Source organism: Stegostoma tigrinum, chromosome 1 (genome assembly GCF_030684315.1).
Source record: "Stegostoma tigrinum isolate sSteTig4 chromosome 1, sSteTig4.hap1, whole genome shotgun sequence".
NCBI classification, from domain to species: Eukaryota; Metazoa; Chordata; class Chondrichthyes; order Orectolobiformes; family Stegostomatidae; genus Stegostoma; species Stegostoma tigrinum.
In genome coordinates, this window is record NC_081354.1 from 100,269,353 (window position 1) to 100,290,622 (window position 21,270).

At 43.5% G+C, this 21,270-nt stretch overlaps 1 protein-coding gene across 13 annotated transcripts in view; it reads left to right on the forward strand.

Annotated features, from left to right (window-relative positions):
• Positions 1-21,270, forward strand: part of LOC125451149 (LIM and calponin homology domains-containing protein 1-like) — a 375,919-nt gene that overhangs the window by 215,501 nt on the left and 139,148 nt on the right. For all 13 annotated transcript variants that reach the window (XM_048527931.2, XM_048527949.2, XM_048527976.2 and 10 more), the window contains exon 4: positions 7,384-7,490. In XM_048527931.2, coding sequence (XP_048383888.1) covers positions 7,384-7,490 — 107 coding nt within the window. The remainder of the gene's footprint in view (positions 1-7,383; positions 7,491-21,270) is intronic.

Sequence of the window (21,270 nt, forward strand, 5' to 3'; positions counted from 1 at the left end):
TGCCAAGTGTGAAATGGGATAGCTTTCATTGCTGGCTAGTCAAAGTGTAGAAGGGGATGAGAGTGTTATGTTACCTCCTTTAAGGGGTCTCTGATTTTATCAGAGGTCAACCCCCACCCCTCCAAGGTCACTAGGGACATGGAGATCACACCAACCCATGAGAATCTCATCCAGCCCCCCCACTTTGGAATCTCATCCACAAAGTCATTAGTCACAGAAGGAGGCAACATGACAACACTGAGTTCATGGTAGCTGCACCTTTCATGTTTCATATACCTGTGTCCAGAAAGTTGTTCTGATCTATTGGTGAAACATGGGTGACATTGTACTTCTCCTTAGGGGGATCTGTACAGTTGTCATGAGGCAGCTGTTCTGTGGCTACCTGCTGTTACTGTATGAGCTGAGGGGGAACAGGCACTTAGAGGACCTGAAGTGTGTTCGAGAATGCAGAAATCATGAGAGCTCACTGTCATATCTCAGGGAGTTACATGTTTGCAATTGTTTCTCCTGGTACCTGTGGAAATCCAGTGATGGCTACTAGCCCCATAGCTCTAATTGGCTGGCTTTCAGGATCTGCAATGAGTTGCACAGTTTATTGACTCTTGTGAACAGGCCAGTGGTGAACACCTGATGCATTTGTGAGCGGCTGACTATGAGATGCCACACAGATTCAAGTGAAGCCCTGGAAAGACCTGCTAGTGTAGATTCTTGCTGCTGTAGGGTCTTCAAAAGCTAACAATATTGGATTGCCTCACAATGCTTGAGGGTGTAGGTCTTTCTGAAAGGGCTGATGTGGGTGAGTGATGGGAGCGTTGGACATTTACAGCAAACTCTGAGATTGCAGTTTTGATATTTGCAGGTTGTCACCCCACCTGCGATGATATTCCAGCACTTAGTGCATCGCTGCCCCCTTGGTAGCAGCATCCTTAGGTGTCTACAGTCCTCACACCACCTACTGGCCTGTTGCTCCATCCCTCCTCCAACCAATTTGTCTCCAGTGGCACAAAATCCAGCTGAAGCTCAAGGCTCTCTTGACTCACTTTGTCTTCCTAAGCTGAATTGTGCATCAGAGTTAGAAACACAGCACTCTTTAGAGCTCAGACAGATGAGCTGATTGAGAGCATGTGTTGCGCATTGGACTTTTATAGAGTGTACCCGGTTAGCACAGTCAGTAGAGTAATCTCAGGAGTGTGAGTTCAAGCCACATGTTCAGTACCTGCATTTGTGGCCCTCTTGTGGTGCAGTGGTAGTGTCCTTACTCCAGGCCAGGGTTCAATTGCCACCTACTGCAGAGGTGTGTAATAACATCGCTGAACAGGTTGGTTAGGGGATAAAAAGCTGTGTTCTCCAACTCCATTTTGATTTAGTCTCTTCCCTCTCTCCCTGACTGTCCCCTCACTATTAATGGTTCCCATTGCCCATAATGGGCTTTGCTTGGGAATATTTAGTTGGCAACACGGGTGATTTCTGGCGGTGGATTAATAGTTTTAAAAAATTTTTCAAAAAGTTCTCTGTGATTTGCTGATTGGAATGTCACTCAGTTGTGTGTAATAACCTTTCTGGGTATAGAATAATAAAATGTGAAGCTGGATGAACACAGCAGGCCCAGCAGCATCTCAGGAGCACAAAAGTTGTCGTTTCGGGCCTAGACCCTTCATCAGAGAGGGGGATGGGGTGGGAGTTCTGGAATAAATAGGGAGAGAGGGGGAGGCGGACCGAAGATGGAGAGAAAAGAAGATAGGTGGAGAAGAGAGTATAGGTGGGGAGGTAGGGAGGGGATAGGTCAGTCCAGGGAAGACGGACAGGTCAAGAGGTGGGATGAGGTTAGTAGGTAGGAGATGGAGGTGCGGCTTGGGGTGGGAGGAAGGGATGGGGGAGAGGAAGAACAGGTTAGGGAGGCAGAGACAGGTTGGACTGGTTTTGGGATGCAGTGGGTGGAGGGGAAGAGCTGGGCTGGTTGTGTGCTGCAGTGGGGGGAGGGGATGAACTGGGCTGGTTTTGGGATGCGGTGGGGGAAGGGGAGATTTTGAAGCTGGTGAAGTCCACATTGATACCATTGGGCTGCAGGGTTCCCAAGCGGAATATGAGTTGCTGTTCCTGCAACCTTCGGGTGGCATCATTGTGGCACTACAGGAGGCCCATGATGGACATGTCATCTACAGAATGGGAGGGGCAGTGGAAATGGTTTGCGACTGGGAGGTGCAGTTGTTTATTGCGAACCGAGCGGAGGTGTTCTGCAAGGTGGTCCCCAAGCCTCCGCTTGGTTTCCCCAATGTAGAGGAAGCCACACCGGGTACAGTGGATGCAGTATACCACATTGGCAGATGTGCAGGTGAACCTCTGCTTGATGTGGAATGTCATCTTGGGGCCTGGGATGGGGGTGAGGGAGGAGGTGTGGGGACAAGTGTAGCATTTCCTGCGGTTGCAGGGGAAGGTGCCGGGTGTGGTGGGGTTGGAGGGCAGTGTGGAGTGGACAAGGGAGTCACGGAGAGAGTGGTAGTGTCCCTATGCCTGAGCTGAAGGATCTATGTTCAAGTACTACCTGCTCCCAGAGGTATGTTCTGAAATTTCTGCTTAAAAAATATACTCACTGAGGTCTACTGCCCAGACTGGGTGGCATTTGTTAATTGGGCATTTTATAAATGTGGTGACTGGCTTATTTCATAAGAATAGTTGCTGAGTTCCTGTTTTGTGTTTTGTCACACTGGCTGTGGTGAGTAGTGTTTGTAATTTGGTGATTTGGTGAGTGGGCAATTGGATTTATTTCACTTAAAGATTTTTTTAATGAAAGAAGGCCGCATTTCTTTTTCCCCAGTGGAGTATTGGATTCTGGATATGGATAGGCTCCAGATGGGAAAAGTGAAAACCGATGTTCATACTATACCACAGATCTGCAGTAAAGCCTTTTTTTAATTTTCAAAGTCTTTGGCCAGATTCAAAATGTGGAAATCAGTATATGAAACAGGTTGGCAGAGGATTAGTCCCGATCTCTTCAGATAGGAACATAAACAAAGCAGAATATAATTCCTGTTTCTGAGTCCCAGTGGCTGTTTTAATTTGAAATGACTGTGTCTCACTGATGGATCATGAATTATGGTTCTCCACTGGTGTTTGCAGAGTTGAAGTCACATGAACAATGGAAGAATGAGAAGGAGATGAGGGTCGTATCTCTAGCCAAGAAGAAGAAACAAGATATTAGTTTTGGTTTAATCCTTAGCAGGAAGATGTAAAATTGGAGAAATAAAGGGTGAAACCTTCAGGGGCCTGAACAATGTGGGCTATTGTGAGATTTTTGGCAGAATCAGACGAGAAGCCTGGCAAGGCCCTCCTTGTTATTTGGGAGCATTTTTCTTTTGGTGTCTTTGAAAATTGTGCAGCTTGTTTTTGATGTTTAGATTACCTACAGTGTGGAAACAGGCCCGTCGGCCCAACACGTCCACACTGCCCCTTGAAGCATCCCACCCAGACCCACCCCCCATAACCCACACACCCCTGAACACAATGGGCAATTTCTCATGGCCAATCCACCTAGCCTGCACATCTTTGGACTGTGAGAGGAAACCGGAGCACCCAGAGGAAACCCAGGGATACATGGGGGAGATTGTGCAAACTCCACACAGATAGTCAGCCGAGGCTGGAATCGAACTCAGGTCCCTGGTGCTGTGAGGCTGCAGTGCTAACCACTGAGCCACCGTGCCGCCCTTGTTGTAGCAAGGAGTTGTCAATTAAATGGATTATTGCTAGGTAAACATCTAGTTAATGGCCAGTCTTGCCTTGTTCAGCTTTCTGTCGTTACAACTGCACTAAAAAGGATGTCAAGACAGTAAATATTGAAAATCATGGCATCAACCTGGCCAAGTCAGCTCACTGCTCGGTCCGAAGGATCCTAGTCTTAGAGCATCTCGGGGATGCTCCATGGACAATGGGCACATGCAGCCCATTTCCATGGACATTGGCATTTGAATGTGACAGCCTTTCAGAACACTCAGGTTTCCTTTCAGGACGATCCTGTACATCTCGATGTGCACCTTGGGCTGCACCAGCAGCTATCATTGTAATGTCACTGTGCTTGTGGACATGCACCCAGCTCGTGGACTGGGGCAGGCTGCATCTCTGGCTTCTTGGCTCATTGTCATAGTGCTCACTCACTCACTGTGAGCCTGCCTGGATGCACATAGCATCCCTTTCTTTGCATTGCTTTTGTAAACTTAACCCCCTCAGATGCAGATACCAGGCTCACATTACTTCTAGCTTGCATTGTCATTTAGTGCAGACACAAAAGCTGGAAGATTATCATGATTGTCAGCAGGGCTCAGTCAGATCAAGGAGAAGAGCTAAGAGGGTCGTGGTATGGCAAGTTAAGGGCAGCTTCCTGTACCATGGGCATAGACACAGCCAGGCAGCCAACTGGGGCAGTCAGAGGTCTCCATATCAGGGGTGAGAAGCTGAATGTCAGGCAGCCCACCACTTGTCTTGACTTGTTCTGCTCCACTGGGGGCTATTTTTCTCCTGGAGTGAGAGACAGGCAGGTATTACGGGGATTTAAAGTTTGTGACGTGGCTGTCACTGTTGGTGCAGCTGTGAAGGTGTCTTGGGTGAGTGAGCATGTTGAGAGAGGGCATGCAGGGTCATGGTCATGGTGTTTGGGGTGTGTGAGAGTGAGTGGAGACAATATTGCAGGCAATGATGTAAATGGTTGAGCATGAGCCTTGGTGGGAGGTGATCATGGCAGCAGAGAAAAAGTGAGTGAGAAAAAGTATCAGAGAGAAAATGATGGTACCTACCCTAGTAGAATGAAGCTCATTCCTCCAGATAGCTGAGACTACTTTATCCTTAATGGCAACCAATTCTGGTGTTGTGGTCTCCCTTGCTGGTCCTGGGAAAGAGGGTATCTGTACCACCCCGTCCAACAGGACCTCCAAATGCCTGCTGCAAAGTGGCATGCTGATTTCTCCCTGTCTGCAATGTCTGGGGCAAATATCCTGCACTGACAGTGCTTCTCCAGGTGCATAACAGCGTTTTAAATATGGTGTCGCTTCAAGGACTGCTGGTGAATTCCAGGATATTCACCGAGTGATGAATTCTTTTGGGAATGTTGCTTGGTAAGATAGGGCTGGAATCAAATGTGACAGATGGCAATGGGCTAGGGTAAGTAGGAGTCAAGGAGGTGAGTTTGCTAAGAAAATGCACTGAGTCTCATGACTGAAAACCCTTCAAAAAATCTTGACACAGCTCGGACTCAGCATGGCGTATTTTCAGAACTGTGTATACACACCTGACCAAAAAGGGATTGGAGACTTGAATTGGATTTGAAGAATGAATTTACAAAAATGAAGACTGTTGGAAAGATGTGGTCAATATTTGTTAAATTTAATATCAATCAATCAATCAATCCATGATGGAATATATTGTAGAGTTTGAGAGCTTATCTAAAAGATTGAAGTAGTTCAATCTAGAAATCCCAGAGTCTGTGCTGGTGTTTACATGATTAGAATGTGCACAGACATAAACTTTTGGTTCTTGTGATGGGTAAGTGTTAGTGGCAGCATGTAGAGTGGAAGCTAGAATGCTAAAAGAGGCTAAACTAAATTACAGAACTAGGAAGATTTTGGAGTATATTTGGAAGTTAAGGTAAGGATTAACTTGGTTTGTCACACTGATGGAAAATGTCCTCCAGGTGAGACCTGTGAGACCAGGGCTAAGTTGATAACTGAAAACTTTGAGGTAGAAGTGACTTTGATTAAATGTATGTATCTTTTAGCACGTAATGTAACTACTGATAGGAATGTGAGGCTGGATGAACACAGCAGGCCAAGCAGCATCTCAGGAGCACAAAAGCTTTTGTGCTCCTGAGATGCTGCTTGGCCTGCTGTGTTCATCCAGCCTCACATTTTATTATCTTGGAATCTCCAGCATCTGCAGTTCCCATTATCTCTGATACTGATAGGAATCCTGTCTTTGGTGTCATTGCTGGAATAGTGTGGCACAGACTATCATCAGAAGTGTCAAAAAAGTATCTCGGCTCCTCATTATGATAGGACCAAAATAATTAATAGCAAATTTGTCTCACACTGTCAGATTTTGGTTTCCATTCACTGTCAAAGTAAAATGCCGATTAATTAATAATTTCACAGCTATTGCAAACAATTCCCATTCAAGTTATTACTTTCTCTAAAGGCAAAATACTGAGCATACTGGAAATCTGAAACAAACATAGAGTGTGCTGGAGAAATTCAACAGGTCTGGCAGCATCTGTGGACCGAGAAACAGAATTAACATTTCAAGTCTGGTATGAGTCTTGTTTAGCTTCTCCAGCATTTTCCCTACATGTTCAGGTTTCCTGTCACAGCCCAAAGACATGCAGGTTAGGTGGATTAGCTGTGGGAAATTGAGGGTAACAGGTATAGGGTAGGGGAGATGGGTCTGGGTTTTCTGGCTTGACCTTCCAAAATTCATTGCAGTCACATAGGATGAGGTTCATCTGTTTGTCGAATGCTTTGAAGGCTCCATTGAAGATGCGCCCATCCTGAAGAATGCATCTCATTCTGTAGTCAGTGTGCTGAAGCATGTTTACAGAGGGTCAGTGTGGATTACCAAATGGCTTTCTTCCATACTGTAGGGATTCTGTAATTCTGTGGTTCTCTGTGCTTATTTTTTTCTCTATACAGACATAATTCCAACATGTACACCAATATGTTTTAGCATAGAATTAATCAGGTAAAACACTGCTGTGAATTGCTGCAACAGTACTGGGCAAATGTACAAAACAATTATGTGAACAGCATTTTATCTAAATTTCCCGCGAGGTTGGGCATGGCTGTTCGAGCTAGGGAAATTATTATGAGTCCATGTCAATGTTGCAGGGCCCAACAGAAGACCTTTACAACTCAATAAAAAATATCTCCCCACCACCAGCACTTTTGCACTTCCAATGAAACATGTTTTGTCTCTTTTGCAGGTCAGATTGAACAATTGGCATAAATATCAATTCATGGTTCACTTCTGACAGCTTTTAAATTGGAGGAAGCTTTAGGTTTATTTAACGGCATTGCTTGCAGTCACAAATGTTAGTTTAACTGAATCAAAAAGCAAATTTGACTCAATAATTTCACGTTCTTTTTAAATTAAATGTTTGCAAAGAATTACATTAATTAATACATTTTCCTTGAAATAGATTGAATGTTTATCAGATTATTTATCTGCATGATCAAATATTATTTGATACTCTACATTTGAGCTGAAATGAAAAGGATGGCTGTAGAATAACAGACTATTTATGTAAGATTATGCCATTTATTGCAAGCAAAAACCACGGAAAGCACTGATGCAGTCAAAGACACTGTATTGATTCTGATAACATCATTCTGTTTATGTCTTTAACAGGACAATATTACATTATTTTTGAGAGCATGTGAAGAGCTTGGACTTAAGGGATCACAGCTTTTTGACCCGGGTGATCTTCAAGATATGACTAATAGGGCCACAATCAAGTAAGTAAGAAAAGAACAAATAGTAGTGAATTTTAAATTCATGAAAAATAGTTTGTGGAAATTGTGGAGTTGCCGTGAAGTTATTCTCAATTCTCCCAATGATTAATTTAAATCTATTTTGTAATACAATGAAACTGAGGAACTTAAAAATCTCTTTGCAAGTGCATTCCTGAATGCAGCACGTATATGCAATGGCCAGTTTTAGATGCAACACACCTGCGCCATACAAGATAATAAAATGTGAGGCTGGATGAACACAGCAGGCCAAGCAGCATCTCAGGAGCACAAAAGCTGACGTTTCGGGCCTAGACCCTTCATCAGAGAGGGGGATGGGGGGAGGGAACTGGAATAAATAGGGAGAGAGGGGGAGGCGGACCGAAGATGGAGAGTAAAGAAGATAGGTGGAGAGGGTGTAGGTGGGGAGGTAGGGAGGGGATAGGTCAGTCCAGGGAAGACGGACAGGTCAAGGAGGTGGGATGAGGTTAGTAGGTAGCTGGGGGTGCGGCTTGGGGTGGGAGGAAGGGATGGGTGAGAGGAAGAACCGGTTAGGGAGGCAGAGACAGGTTGGACTGGTTTTGGGATGCAGTGGGTGGGGGGGAAGAGCTGGGCTGGTTGTGTGGTGCAGTGGGGGGAGGGGATGAACTGGGCTGGTTTAAGGATGCAGTGGGGGAAGGGGAGATTTTGAAACTGGTGAAGTCCACATTGATACCATATGGCTGCAGGGTTCCCAGGCGGAATATGAGTTGCTGTTCCTGCAACCTTCGGGTGGCATCATTGTGGCAGTGCAGGAGGCCCATGATGGACATGTCATCAAGAGAATGGGAGGGGGAGTGGAATTCGTTTGCGACTGGGAGGTGCAGTTGTTTGTTGCGAACTGAGCGGAGGTGTTCTGCAAAGCGGTCCCCAAGCCTCCGCTTGGTTTCCCCAAAGTAGAGGAAGCCGCACCGGGTACAGTGGATGCAGTATACCACATTGGCAGATGTGCAGGTGAACCTCTGCTTAATGTGGAATGTCATCTTGGGGCCTGGGATGGGGGTGAGGGAGGAGGTGTGGGGACAAGTGTAGCATTTCCTGCGGTTGCAGGGGAAGGTGCCGGGTGTGGTGGGGTTGGAGGGCAGTGTGGAGCGAACAAGGGAGTCACGGAGAGAGTGGTCTCTCCGGAAAGCAGACAGGGGAGGGGATGGAAAAATGTCTTGGGTGGTGGGGTCGGATTGTAAATGGCGGAAGTGTCGGAGGATAATGCGTTGTATCTGGAGTACCCGGTGTACCAACCTCCGGATACAACGCATTATCCTCCGACACTTCCGCCATTTACAATCCGACCCCACCACCCAAGACATTTTTCCATTCCCTCCCCTGTCTGCTTTCCGGAGAGACCACTCTCTCCGTGACTCCCTTGTTCGCTCCACACTGCCCTCCAACCCCACCACACCCGGCACCTTCCCCTGCAACCGCAGGAAATGCTACGCTTGTCCCCACACCTCCTCCCTCACCCCCATCCCAGGCCCCAAGATGACATTCCACATTAAGCAGAGGTTCACCTGCACATCTGCCAATGTGGTATACTGCATCCACTGTACCCGGTGCGGCTTCCTCTACATTGGGGAAACCAAGCGGAGGCTTGGGGACCGCTTTGCAGAACACCTCCGCTCAGTTCGCAACAAACAACTGCACCTCCCAGTCGCAAACGATTTCCACTCCCCCTCCCATTCTCTTGATGACATGTCCATCATGGGCCTCCTGCACTGCCACAATGATGCCACCCGAAGGTTGCAGGAACAGCAACTCATATTCCGCCTGGGAACCCTGCAGCCAAATGGTATCAATGTGGACTTCACCAGTTTCAAAATCTCCCCTTCCCCCACTGCATCCCTAAACCAGCCCAGTTCATCCCCTCCCCTCACTGCACCACACAACCAGCCCAGCTCTTCCCCCCCACCCACTGCATCCCAAAACCAGTCCAACCTGTCTCTGCCTCCCTAACCGGTTCTTCCTCTCACCCATCCCTTCCTCCCACCCCAAGCCGCACCCCCAGCTACCTACTAACCTCATCCCACCTCCTTGACCTGTCCGTCTTCCCTGGACTGACCTATCCCCTCCCTACCTCCCCACCTACACCCTCTCCACCTATCTTCTTTACTCTCCATCTTCGGTCCGCCTCCCCCTCTCTCCCTATTTATTCCAGTTCCCTCCCCCCATCCCCCTCTCTGATGAAGGGTCTAGGCCCAAAACGTCAGCTTTTGTGCTCCTGAGATGCTGCTTGGCCTGCTGTGTTCATCCAGCCTCACATGTTATTATCTTGGAATCTCCAGCATCTGCAGTTCCCATTATCTCTGCGCCATACAAGGTCGGGGTTAAGTTGTCAGATTTTCCCCAGACCTGTGGATCCTCAACCTGTATGTAACAGGATCTGTTGTCTTTGTGGTATGTTATGCATTTTTATTTGCAAACAAGATCAGTGGTTAAACTGAATTGTCACAGAAAGCATTAACTGTGCTATTCATAGGTTGGGAGTTAACCTGGGAGAGGCTGGCATGATCAGCGTTTCAGAATCAACTAACAGCAAGAACAAAATATAGTGTATTGCATGACAGTGACAACTATAACTTACATTAGCTAATTATATTCAATTAGCCAAGCAGAAGCCAGGGATGTCATATCTGACCCCATCAAGTCAATACTCCTCGATTCTCACCGGAAGACTGAATTGCATCATTAGATGGGGTGGAGCATAACATAGTCTCAACATTAACTGCTTCAGAACCATTACCTTATACAACATTCCTCCATTGCCCATAGTTAATAGGGTCATAGAGTTGGACAGCACGGAAACAGACCCTTCAGGTAATGATTACGCATTCAGGTACATATCTACTTAACACTCCATCTCCCCTGGTTCTGACTTAACAAATTCAGGTGATCTCAAGGCTTCATAATTCTTCCAGAATGCATTCTTTTCAGAAGATTGGTAACTCATTGGCTTGAGGACTGTTGATCTCGATACAGATCATCTGTAGAGCATTTCTGTGCTGGAGGATGCTTCATATCTTGGATGATATTCACTAAAAAAGATGTTGTTCTCGCTAAACTCAATACTATGATTAGTGTATTACCTTACTTGCAGACAACATTAGTCAAATAATGCATGCAGGTAGGTTTAAGAATGATAAGTGTTGATTATGTATATCATTTTTACTTTTTCAAATTCTTTGTATTACAGTGTTACTTGTGGCATATCTTTTACCTTGAGAATTATTCCATCTCGAAAATGTAGTTTTGTCCTGCAGGCTGTAACTCTTGGTCAATAGTCAATGTACTTGATCAGATAAGACAATGACAGTAACCCCTTGATCAATCTTACAATCAATCAGATGTCCATTGACATAAACAAGTTCTGTCAAATTCAAGTCAGTTGAACCACCAAATTCCCCTAGGAATGCCTCTTTTTTTTCAGTGGTGGTTATTCTACCATACTAAGTTCCTTCAGTGTATAACCATCACCATTTTTGTTGCTTTGAAACTGCATCGGACTTCTGCTCATCTTCTGGAAGTGACCTCCAGCTCCACAGAGGGAGCATTCACCTGTTGCAGCTGGGGATAGCTGTGCCTGTGCAGCTTTATCCTTCCACAGCATGGCACCGGTAAAGACCACATCATTTATATTTTGCTGTATTTCCAATTTTCTAACAAAATAGGAAAAAAACTATTTTCAAACCAAGTACTAAGGAAGGAATTGCTGTATTTTTAATAACAGCTTACTGGACCTCATTGTGCGTTGTATTTATACTATTCCTTTACAAGCGGTGGGGTGCAGAGAGATAAGGCAGAATTTCACCATGTTCTGTGTATACAGTGAGATTCAGCCAGCAATAGATTGCTGATAGGTTTGTGTGACTCTGGCCAGTCATGGATTCTGAAAGTCATCAGCCTCTCGACAACTTTCCAATTGGCTCATGGGTGAATGAAAAGTTTGGGTGTTTATAGAGTGTAAGACGTGTCCAGGCTTGGAAAAGCAGGGTCTGTCTATATACCGTTGCATCAAAGTAACTCAAGTCTAGAGCAGCGAGTTGTTCTGTTCCCCAGTTTTCTGTTGCCTATAACCAGTGACTCTGACATTGAACACTTAATGTGTAAATCTCATAGGCCCTCAGAAAAAACACTGAGGATCTGAAAGGAAGGAGATCAGAGAACAGAATGCCTTTGGAAAAGAAAGGATAACCTCATCAAAGACTGTGGACTGCTTCTACTGAACTGTAATTTTCCTCCACTCATAACATTAATGTTTATCTCTTAAGTATGTCTAATGGTTTTAAAAGGAGGATTAGAGTTTCGTGTAGCAGTATGTGCTTCTTAGTTGTTTACGTATGGTTATTTATTTGTAATAAATTATAGTTCTTGTTAAGTACAGAAACCTGGTCAGCATTTTCTGTTACCTTGTGTACTTCAGGAAAGGAAATTGGGGACTTCATGTACTTTGATTAAAAGTTAACTTTTCATGATAACCCCAGGGATAATGGAGTTTAAGAATCAATGTACTTTCCCAGTGGGTCATAGTACTTCTGCTGCTGGGTCTACCTTTTGTGTTTGCTTGTCATGTGTCTATTGGTCATTTATACCCTAAAAAATGAATAAGTCCTGTTGCTGTGCTGTGTCATGGAGGTTGTTCTCTTCACAGGATTTGTCTATGAGTCTTCCTGGTTTCATCTTGCAATACAATTTCAATAGTTTTCTCCAACATCAGTAATCTTTCAACGACAACAAATGTGACAAAAGTTGATAAATAAATACAACATCAACAAATACAAAAAATATCCAAAAATATTACATTGCCAATCATAGAGCTGAATTTTACCAAATTATCTGCTGCTCACCTCATAGGTGTATCCATGACAACGATCTTGTGCTATCTTGCCTTTGCTTGCAGTGGAAATACTAACCACTGCCAGGACGATCGGTGATTTCTGGGATTAATGTGGAAAAATATGAGAATATCCACTTTGGTAGGAAGAACAGATGTGTAAAAAATTCCTTAAATGGTAAAAGTATAGAAGTACAAAGGAACCTCGGTGCCCTTGTCGATAAGTAGCTGAAGGCTATCATGCAAATGCAGCAAGCTATTAGGATGGCTCATGGACATTAGCTTTTATTGCAAGAGGACTTGTGTACAGGAACAGTGAAATTTTGCATCAGTTGTACAGGAGCCTAATTAAACTACACCTGTAATTCTGTGTGCAGTTTTGATCACCCTACCTCAGGAGATTTATAATTGCCACAGAGGGAGTGCAATAAAGATTCATCAGACCTGATCCCAGGATGGGAGGTGATAATGGGAACTGCAGATGCTGGAGAATCCAAGATAATAAAGTGTGAAGCTGGGTGAACACAGCAGGCCAAGCAGCATCTCAGGAGCACAAAAGCTAACGTTTCGGGCCTAGACCCTTCATCAGAGAGGGGGATGGGGAGAGGGAACTGGAATAAATAGGGAGAGAGGGGGAGGCGGACCGAAGATGGAGAGAAAAGAAGATAGGTAGCGAGGAGAGTATAGGTGAGAAGGTAGGGAAGGGATAGGTCAGTCCAGGGAAGACGGACAGGTCAAGGAGGTGGGATGAGGTGGTAGGTAGGAAATGGAGGTGCGACTTGAGTGGGGGCCACCTGAAGGTTGCAAGAACAGCAACTCATATTCCGCTTGGGAACCCTGCAGCCCAATGGTATCAATGTGGACTTCACAAGCTTCAAAATCTCCCCTTCCACCACTGCATCCCAAAACCAGCCCAGTTCTTCCCCTCCCCCCACTGCATCACAAAACCAGCCCAGCTCGTATCCTCCCCCCACTGCATCCCAAAACCAGCCCAGCCTGTCTCTGCCTCCCTAACCTGTTCTTCCTCTCACCCATCCCTTCCTCCCACCTCAAGCCACATCTCCATTTCCTACCTACCACCTCATCCCGCCTCCTTGACCTGTCCGTCTTCCCTGGACTGACCTATCCCCTCCCTACCTCCCCACCTGTACTCTCCTCTCCACCTATCTTCTTTTCTCTCCATCTTCGGTCCGCCTCCCCCTCTCTCCCTATTTATTCCAGTTTCCTCACCCCATCTCCCTCTCTGATGAAGGGTCTAGGCCTGAAACATCAGCTTTTGTGCTCCTGAGATGCTGCTGGGCCTGCTGTGTTCATCCAGCTCCACACTTTGTTACCCAGGATGGGAGAACTGACTTATAAAGAGAGATCAGGAAAACTGGGCCCATATTCTCGAGCGTTTTGAAGAATGAGAATTGAGCTCATTAAAACTTACAAAATACTGAAAGGCATAGACAGGGTAGATACAGGAAAGATGGTTTACCCAGTTGTGAAGTCTTGAACTGGGGGGGGAGGGGGCACAATTTAAAAATGAGAGGGATGCCATTTAGGGCCAAGATGAGGAGAAATTGGTTTCCTCAGAGGGTGGTAAATGTTTGGGATTCCTCACCCAGAGGGCTGTAAAAGCTCAGCTTTTGAGTATATTTGAAGTAGAGATTGATTTTTTTTGATTACTGATGACATAAAGAGTTATGGAGATGGTATGGATAAAAGGCATTGAAATATTGAATTGACCATGATGATACTAAATTACTAAGCAGGCACAATGTTCTGAATGTCTTACTCCTGGTCCTATGTACCTATTCTTCCCAGCCTCGTGCTTTGTGTGGTTAATTTAAAGTTTTTTTTCCACTTGACTGCAGAGTATTTTAATGTTACTCACAAAACTCTGAAACTGTTGCTTCCCAGTCATGACAGAATCTTCCTCTTTAAGGACTCTGCAATGATCAAGTTTGACTGAACTTTTTAGTGTCACATACCTACTGTCTTTCCAGTGCCTATTATCAGTTTAGAACCACAGAATCCCTACAGTGTGGAAACAGGCCATTCAGCCCAAGTCCACACCAACCCTCCAAAGAGTATCCCACGCAGACCTATCCCCCTAACTCTGTGTTTCCCATGGCCAATGCACCTAACCTACACACCCCTGAATACTATGGATAATATAGCAAGGCCAATCCACCTAACTTGCCCATCTTTGGACTGTGAGAGGAAACTGGAGCACGCAGCAGAAAACCACACAGACACAGGGAGAACACGCAAATTCCAAACAGACTGTAGCCCAAGGCTGGAATCAAACCTGGATCCCTGGCACTGTGAGACAGCAGTGCTAACTAACAAGCCATTGGGCAAGTGAAGGCTTTGTGAAGTGTACGCTCAATATCACATGGTAGCCTTTCAAAAGAGCAGTGTTCTGGGCAATACTTATCTCTTTACCACACAAACAGATTATCTGGTTATATGGAACATTGCTGTGAGAAAATTGGCTGCTTTGTTTCCAAAATTGCAACAGTGGCTGTGTTTCAAAAATACTTCATTAGCTATAGAGAGATCTGATATATCCTGTGGTCATGACTGATACTATAAAAATTTCAAAATGGCAACTGCGCACTTCCAGCAGACATTCATCTGTGCATGTTAAAGCCTACACCAATGTGGAATCTATGTACAAAAACAAAGTTGCTGGTAAAGCACAGCCAGTCTCACAGCATATGTGAAGATAAAAGCAGAGTTAACGTTTCAGGTCCGTTGACCCTTCCTCAGAACTGGTGGTGGCTGGGAAACCATCAGTTTATATGTAATACATATAATTCAGCTTGTAAATATGTGCCCAGCAATTCAGAGTTCCATAGATACACATAGCCTCCAAAAATGTAGGCAATTGAAAATTGCCAGACATCTGGAGTTTATTTCATGATTTCTGTTGTTTTCGCTGAATTAGTTGAAATAAAACACCTAATTTGTTTGGCCAGTTTAACGGATATGACTGTGCTGCAGGCAGTATTATTCATTAATGTTATTTGTGAGTTACTGTTTTTATTATTTGTATTTGAGAAAATACCACCGTGAGACCACACTTAAATTAGTAAAGTCTTACACATTGTAAACTGTGTAAGTGAGTGAGTAGACCAGAGTTTATACAAGTGTAGTGTTGTGCTTTGAATACACTGGTGTAATGAACATAACTTCATTTACATCACATGAGCAAAATTTTGCAGGATAGGTTTGCATATGGTCTGTCAATCCATTTCATTAGTCTTTCCAAAACACCGTCTCAGCCATTTTCTATTTCACGAATCTGTTTTTTAAGTGTGGCTTATATTCTGGCTTCTGTCAACCCTTTCTTTGAATCTACTCAAGCGGTTAGTCACTGCTTGTGACAAAGAATGCTTTTGGATATCTATCCAGTAATTATCACATTACTACTGTATGTATCAAAATCTTTTGTATTTGAATCATGGTAGGTGAAGGGGAATAATTACTCTGACCACTGTCTATGATGCTGTAAATGTGTTTTTGAAATTATTTATGTTGATAACCAGAAGTTCTATGTCCAGCATACTTTCTTTGCAACTTACAGTTTTAGATTAGATTAGATTCCCTACAGTGTGGAAGCAGGCCCTTTGGCCCAACAAATCCACGCCGCTCCTTACAGCATCCCACCCAGACCCATGCCCCTATAACCCACACACCCCTGAACACTGCGGGCAATTTAGCATGGCCAATCCACCTAGCCTGCACATCTTTGGACTGTGGGAGGAAACCGGAGCACCCGGAGGAAACACACGCAGACATGGGGAGAATGTGCAAACTCCACATAGACAGTCACCCGAGTCTGGAATCGAACCCGGGTCCCTGGTGCTGTGAGGCTGCAGTGCTAACTCTGAAACAAGAGTAGGTCATGTCTTGCATCTTCTGTAGTAGGTACATCCACATACTGAATCAGAAAATTTTCTTATACACACTTAACAAATTCCTCTCTGTCCAAGCCCTTAGTACTGTGGCAATACCAGTCTATGTTTGGACAGTTAAAATTCCCTACCGTTACCACCCTTTTGTTCTTACCGATAACCGAGATCTCCTTACAAATTTTCTTCTCAATTTCCTACTGACCACTGGGAGCTTCAAAGTACAATCCCAATTAGATGATCATCCCTTTCTTATTTCTCAGTTCCATCCAGATAATTTCCCTGGATGCACTCCCAGGAATATCATCCAAAAGTAATGCCGTCATGTAATTCCTAAGCAAACGCAGCACTCTCCCTCCTCTCTTGTCCCCCTTTTTATCCTTCCCAAAGCATCTGTACCCCAGAACATTAAGCTGCCAGTCCTGTCCATCCCTGTGCTATGTTTTTGTAGTATCTATAATATCACAGCCCCATGTTCTCAACCATGTGCTGAGTTCACCTGCCTTATCTGTTAGGCCGCACGTTGAAATAAATAGTTTAATTTATCAGTTCGACCTCATTCTCTGCTTTGTTCCTGCCTGTCCTGACTATTTGACTCGCTCCTTTTTCCAACTGCACCAGTCTCAGACTGATCTCTTTCCTCACTGTCTCCCTGAGCTCCCCCCCCCCCCCCACCACTAGTTTAAATCTTCCCGTGCAGTGCTAGCAAATCTCCCCGCCAGTACATTAGTCGCCTTCTAATTTAGGTGCAATTTGTCCTTCTTATACATGTCACTGCTACCCCATAAGAGATCCCAATGACCCAAAAACGTGAATCCTTGACCCCTACATCAACTCCTCAGCCATGCATTCATCTGCTCTATCCTCCTATTCCTACCCTCACTAGCTCGTGACATCCAGAGTAATCCAGATATTACTACCCTGGAGGACTTACTTCTCAAATTCGTGCCTAATTCCCTATTTTCTGTCCTCACAATCTTGATCTATTCTTGTCCTGTGTCATTAGTTCCAATGTGTACAATGACCTCCTGCTGGCCCCTCTCTCCTTTGAGAATATTCTGCAAACTCTCCAAGACATCCTTGATCCCAGGACCAGGGAGGTAACATGCCATTCTGATGCCTCATTGTCAGCCGCAGAAACGTCTATCTGTGCCTCTTACTAGAGAGTCCCATATCACAATTGATCAAATAGAACCTGACATACCCCTCGTTACAGTTGAGCGAGTCCCGGTACCTGAAACATGGCTGTCGGTGCTACATTCTCCTGAGAGTGCATCACCTCCGACATGTTCCAAAACTACAAGCTTACTTGAGGGCAGAGAAATTGGCACATGATTTTTCTAATCCAGTTTCTCAATTCATATCCCTTAAAACCTGCCCAATCAAATTGATCATGGTGTTTCATTAGACAGCAATATGTTATGCAGTATTTTGTAAAGCATTGGTAAGTCTGGGTTTAAATAGCAGATCAAGTATGAAGAAATAAAACTAAACTATCAACATGCGTTAGGACATTAAAACACAGTGTAATGGACATTAGAAAGATGCCAAATGTGAGGAACGTATTCAAAATTAATGCTATTCACTTAACTACTCAAGTGTGTTTGCCCTTTCATATTGACCTGGTCCAACCCAGGTATTGCCCTATAATTTTCTGTATTTTATCTCCTATTTCCGCTACAACACTTGTGTAGTTAACCTCCATCATATGAACCACTCCTTTCTAAATTTACTCCCAACTTAAGACAACTATAAAAGGAAATACTTTTAAAAATTAATCAATCCAGACGTGAAAGAAAGTGGTGAACCTGTGCTTACACTCATTTCAGGAAAATGTGCATTATGGTAACAATGAAGACAAAGGACATTCCAGTAAACAATATCGCTATAAATGAAAGCAAAGTTCAGTACACCATTGCTCAACTAAACTAAACAAAGGGCCCAATTTGCCTGACAATCCCAAGTTAAAAGAAAAGAATCCTCACCAGAGTTCCGTACTTAACAAGAATATAGGTATTTAATGCACATAACTCCCTATCATTTAAATTGCATCCTTTTTTTAAAAAATCCAAATGAAATAGATAAGAGATTAATAATACCAATGGAAAGAATCGAGGGAGTCAGTGAAGCACAGTTCTGGCATGAGTCTGGGTTACAGGCAGTGAAAAGTTGTTGGCCATCAGCTCCCTTCAGATTCATGTTGATTCTTTGATGCAGACATGTAGATACACTGATTCCCAACTTGACCTTTATCACTTGAAGACTTGCTCTTTTGGTGTATGTAAAAATGCTGTTTCCATTTATCCTTTTAAGAAAGGAAGTTGCAGAGAGAGTGATATAGTGTAGCCACCTACCCAGAACTAGATTATTACTCCTCCACACACAGAAGGCAATTGAGTGAGATATTTTCTCTTTCCCAGACCAGATGTCCCTGCTAGTTTGTCCAAACATAAAGCTGCTCACTCAAGAACCAGTCAACAAGTTGTTACTATTGATGAGTATTCTTCAACAAACACAATCAGTCCTGGTTGGAAAACTAATCATGTCTATCACTGGGCAAACTATCTGTATACACATCTATGGAGCTGAGGTGTCTAACATCCACGTTGTATGTTTGAGCTTGTGGATAAATAATAATTCTAATACTTAAGTTTATTTTAAAATTTTAACACCTTACATTATTCTTTGTTTGGAAGCAATATGTTTTCCCATGTTTAAAGTCCACAGTTCAAAAAATAAAAGTGGACTTTACATAACTGGCCAACAGATAAAGAAGCAGCAAAATAACTAATACTCCAGCTTCTAGATCATCCTTGCTTGCAGTGATTGGAAAGGTTGGACAACCAGTCATTATTATAATGAAAATGGACTAGCAATATTCAACTTTCATTATTTTACTTTAATTCCTGAGACTTTCATGGACAAAAATTGCTCATAAAGAGGACACTGATGTGTTAAAGTGGTAGCTGTGATCATCTAACAAGACCAAGGGATCCACATGGAACGTACAGAATCGAGTGGTTTGGAATGACCATTTTAATTGTGGCAAAAACTCTGAAGTTTCAAGTAATTAACATGTCTAAATCTCTTCACATTTGCATGGAACTGCACCTTTTGGTAGATGAAATCTTGCCGTCAACTGTGCAGTTTTAAATAAAATCATAACATTGACATCAGAGTTTGCAAAGGAATGGTATATCAGCAGCAATCTTTGAGCAAAAAGATAGTAAAAACACAAGTACTAGTAACAGCAAGGATATTGGAAGCTCTTCTCTCTTTATCTGTTTCTCTCACTCAGTCTGTCCCATATTCCCTCTTTCATTTTCAGGGTAATACATAATAAACCTTATTTAAGAAAACCTTACAATTGGTTCTCCTTATGTTCTTTCATCCAGTTTTCAAATTGAATTGACATGTGATAGTTAAGTGCCAAAACAAAACAAAATTGTCACAATCAACCAATAGTAGGTTAAGAGGGGAGGTGTGACCTCTCCTTACTTGGTCATAACACCGTGGTCACCCTCACCACTTGAAATGGCACTTTGATAATAATGATTGCTTAATAATCCTTTCTATCCCATATCCATTGACATTGTCAATTCAGACACTGTTACCAACTGATCAAAACTGCCATCATTTTCCCACTGCTCAAACAGCCACACAAAATTTTTTCTGACTGTCCTCATTTCTCCACTTTCTACTTCCTTTTAAGGATCTACGATAAATCTCTTAGATACTGTTGTTATGTTTTCATCACACTCACTGCACTGAGATGCACATCATTCATTTTTCTGATCAGTCGGAGTTCATGCCATTTGCCCTGGATTTCCATGAACCTTCTGTTGAAATTTGTGGCAGAGAATTGAAGGAAATTCCGGGGGAAATTCCAACACATATTCTTGATCAAATTAACTATTGATCATCTTTATGGCTGCCACTGTGATTAGTTAAAATCATTTCCTTGCTTTGGTCAACCACTCTGCACTGCTGGTGACCACAACAAGCTCCATTGCTTCTCCTTCATCATTCAGCCTTATGTTACCAGTTAGACTCCTCCCACTCCCAGCACAGACATTCTTCAGTCAGAATCACTGACCATAATACAGTACCAAGGAATGGCAGTACCTCGGATTGTGACTGTGCATTGAGAATACCAGGTCACAGAATCAAATCAGATATGCTGTCCTATTAACAAAGGCTTTGCACAAGTATTGCTGGAGGGGCAGTTTCCCCTTTCAGAGATAGGTGGCATAAATAGATTAATTCATTCATACCTAAATTACACATCTCCAATGAAATAGAGATTGTAGGGAAGAACAATTTACTCATCCATATGGAAGATTATAAATCTAACACTCAGACTATTCATGACATTTTGTGCGTTTCTGGTAAGTTTCAAATGCAAATTACGGGTTTACTGTTTACAGTGCCATGGGTCAATTATGTAACAGTTCAACAGTCTTCTGAAATGAGACTACTTGGCTTGCCAGCCATAGCTTTTAGTTTGGCCCCTCTCTTCAAGTGATCTTGCCAAGATTTAACCAATGTTTTTGTACAACTAGCAAGTGTTTTGTCTGACTAACAAAACCAGGAACACAGTAGGTGTAAATATACAAGGTGGAAGTCTTGGCACAGGTACTAACATTCTTGCCTTTCAGTTAAAAAGCAGTAGGTTCAAGTCTGGGCACAGAGTCCAGGTTGACACATGAGTGCAGTACTTAGTGACTGCTAAGATCCAAAGATGCATCTGCCTTCTTTTAGATTGATGATTGTGGCCCTTCCTGTCCTCTCTGGTGGTTTCTTTCATAGCTGAGCAAGGGGAATTTACCCTGTTGTCCTGCTTAATATTTATCCCTTCACCCAATGTCATTAAAATGAAAAAAATTATCATGTTATTGCATTGTTGTTTCTGGAACAACAATGTGGCCAAATTAAATGACCAAATTTTCTACATTACAACAGTGACTTCCCTTCAAAGCTGTGTTATTAGTTGTAAAATATTTTGGGATCTCCTGAG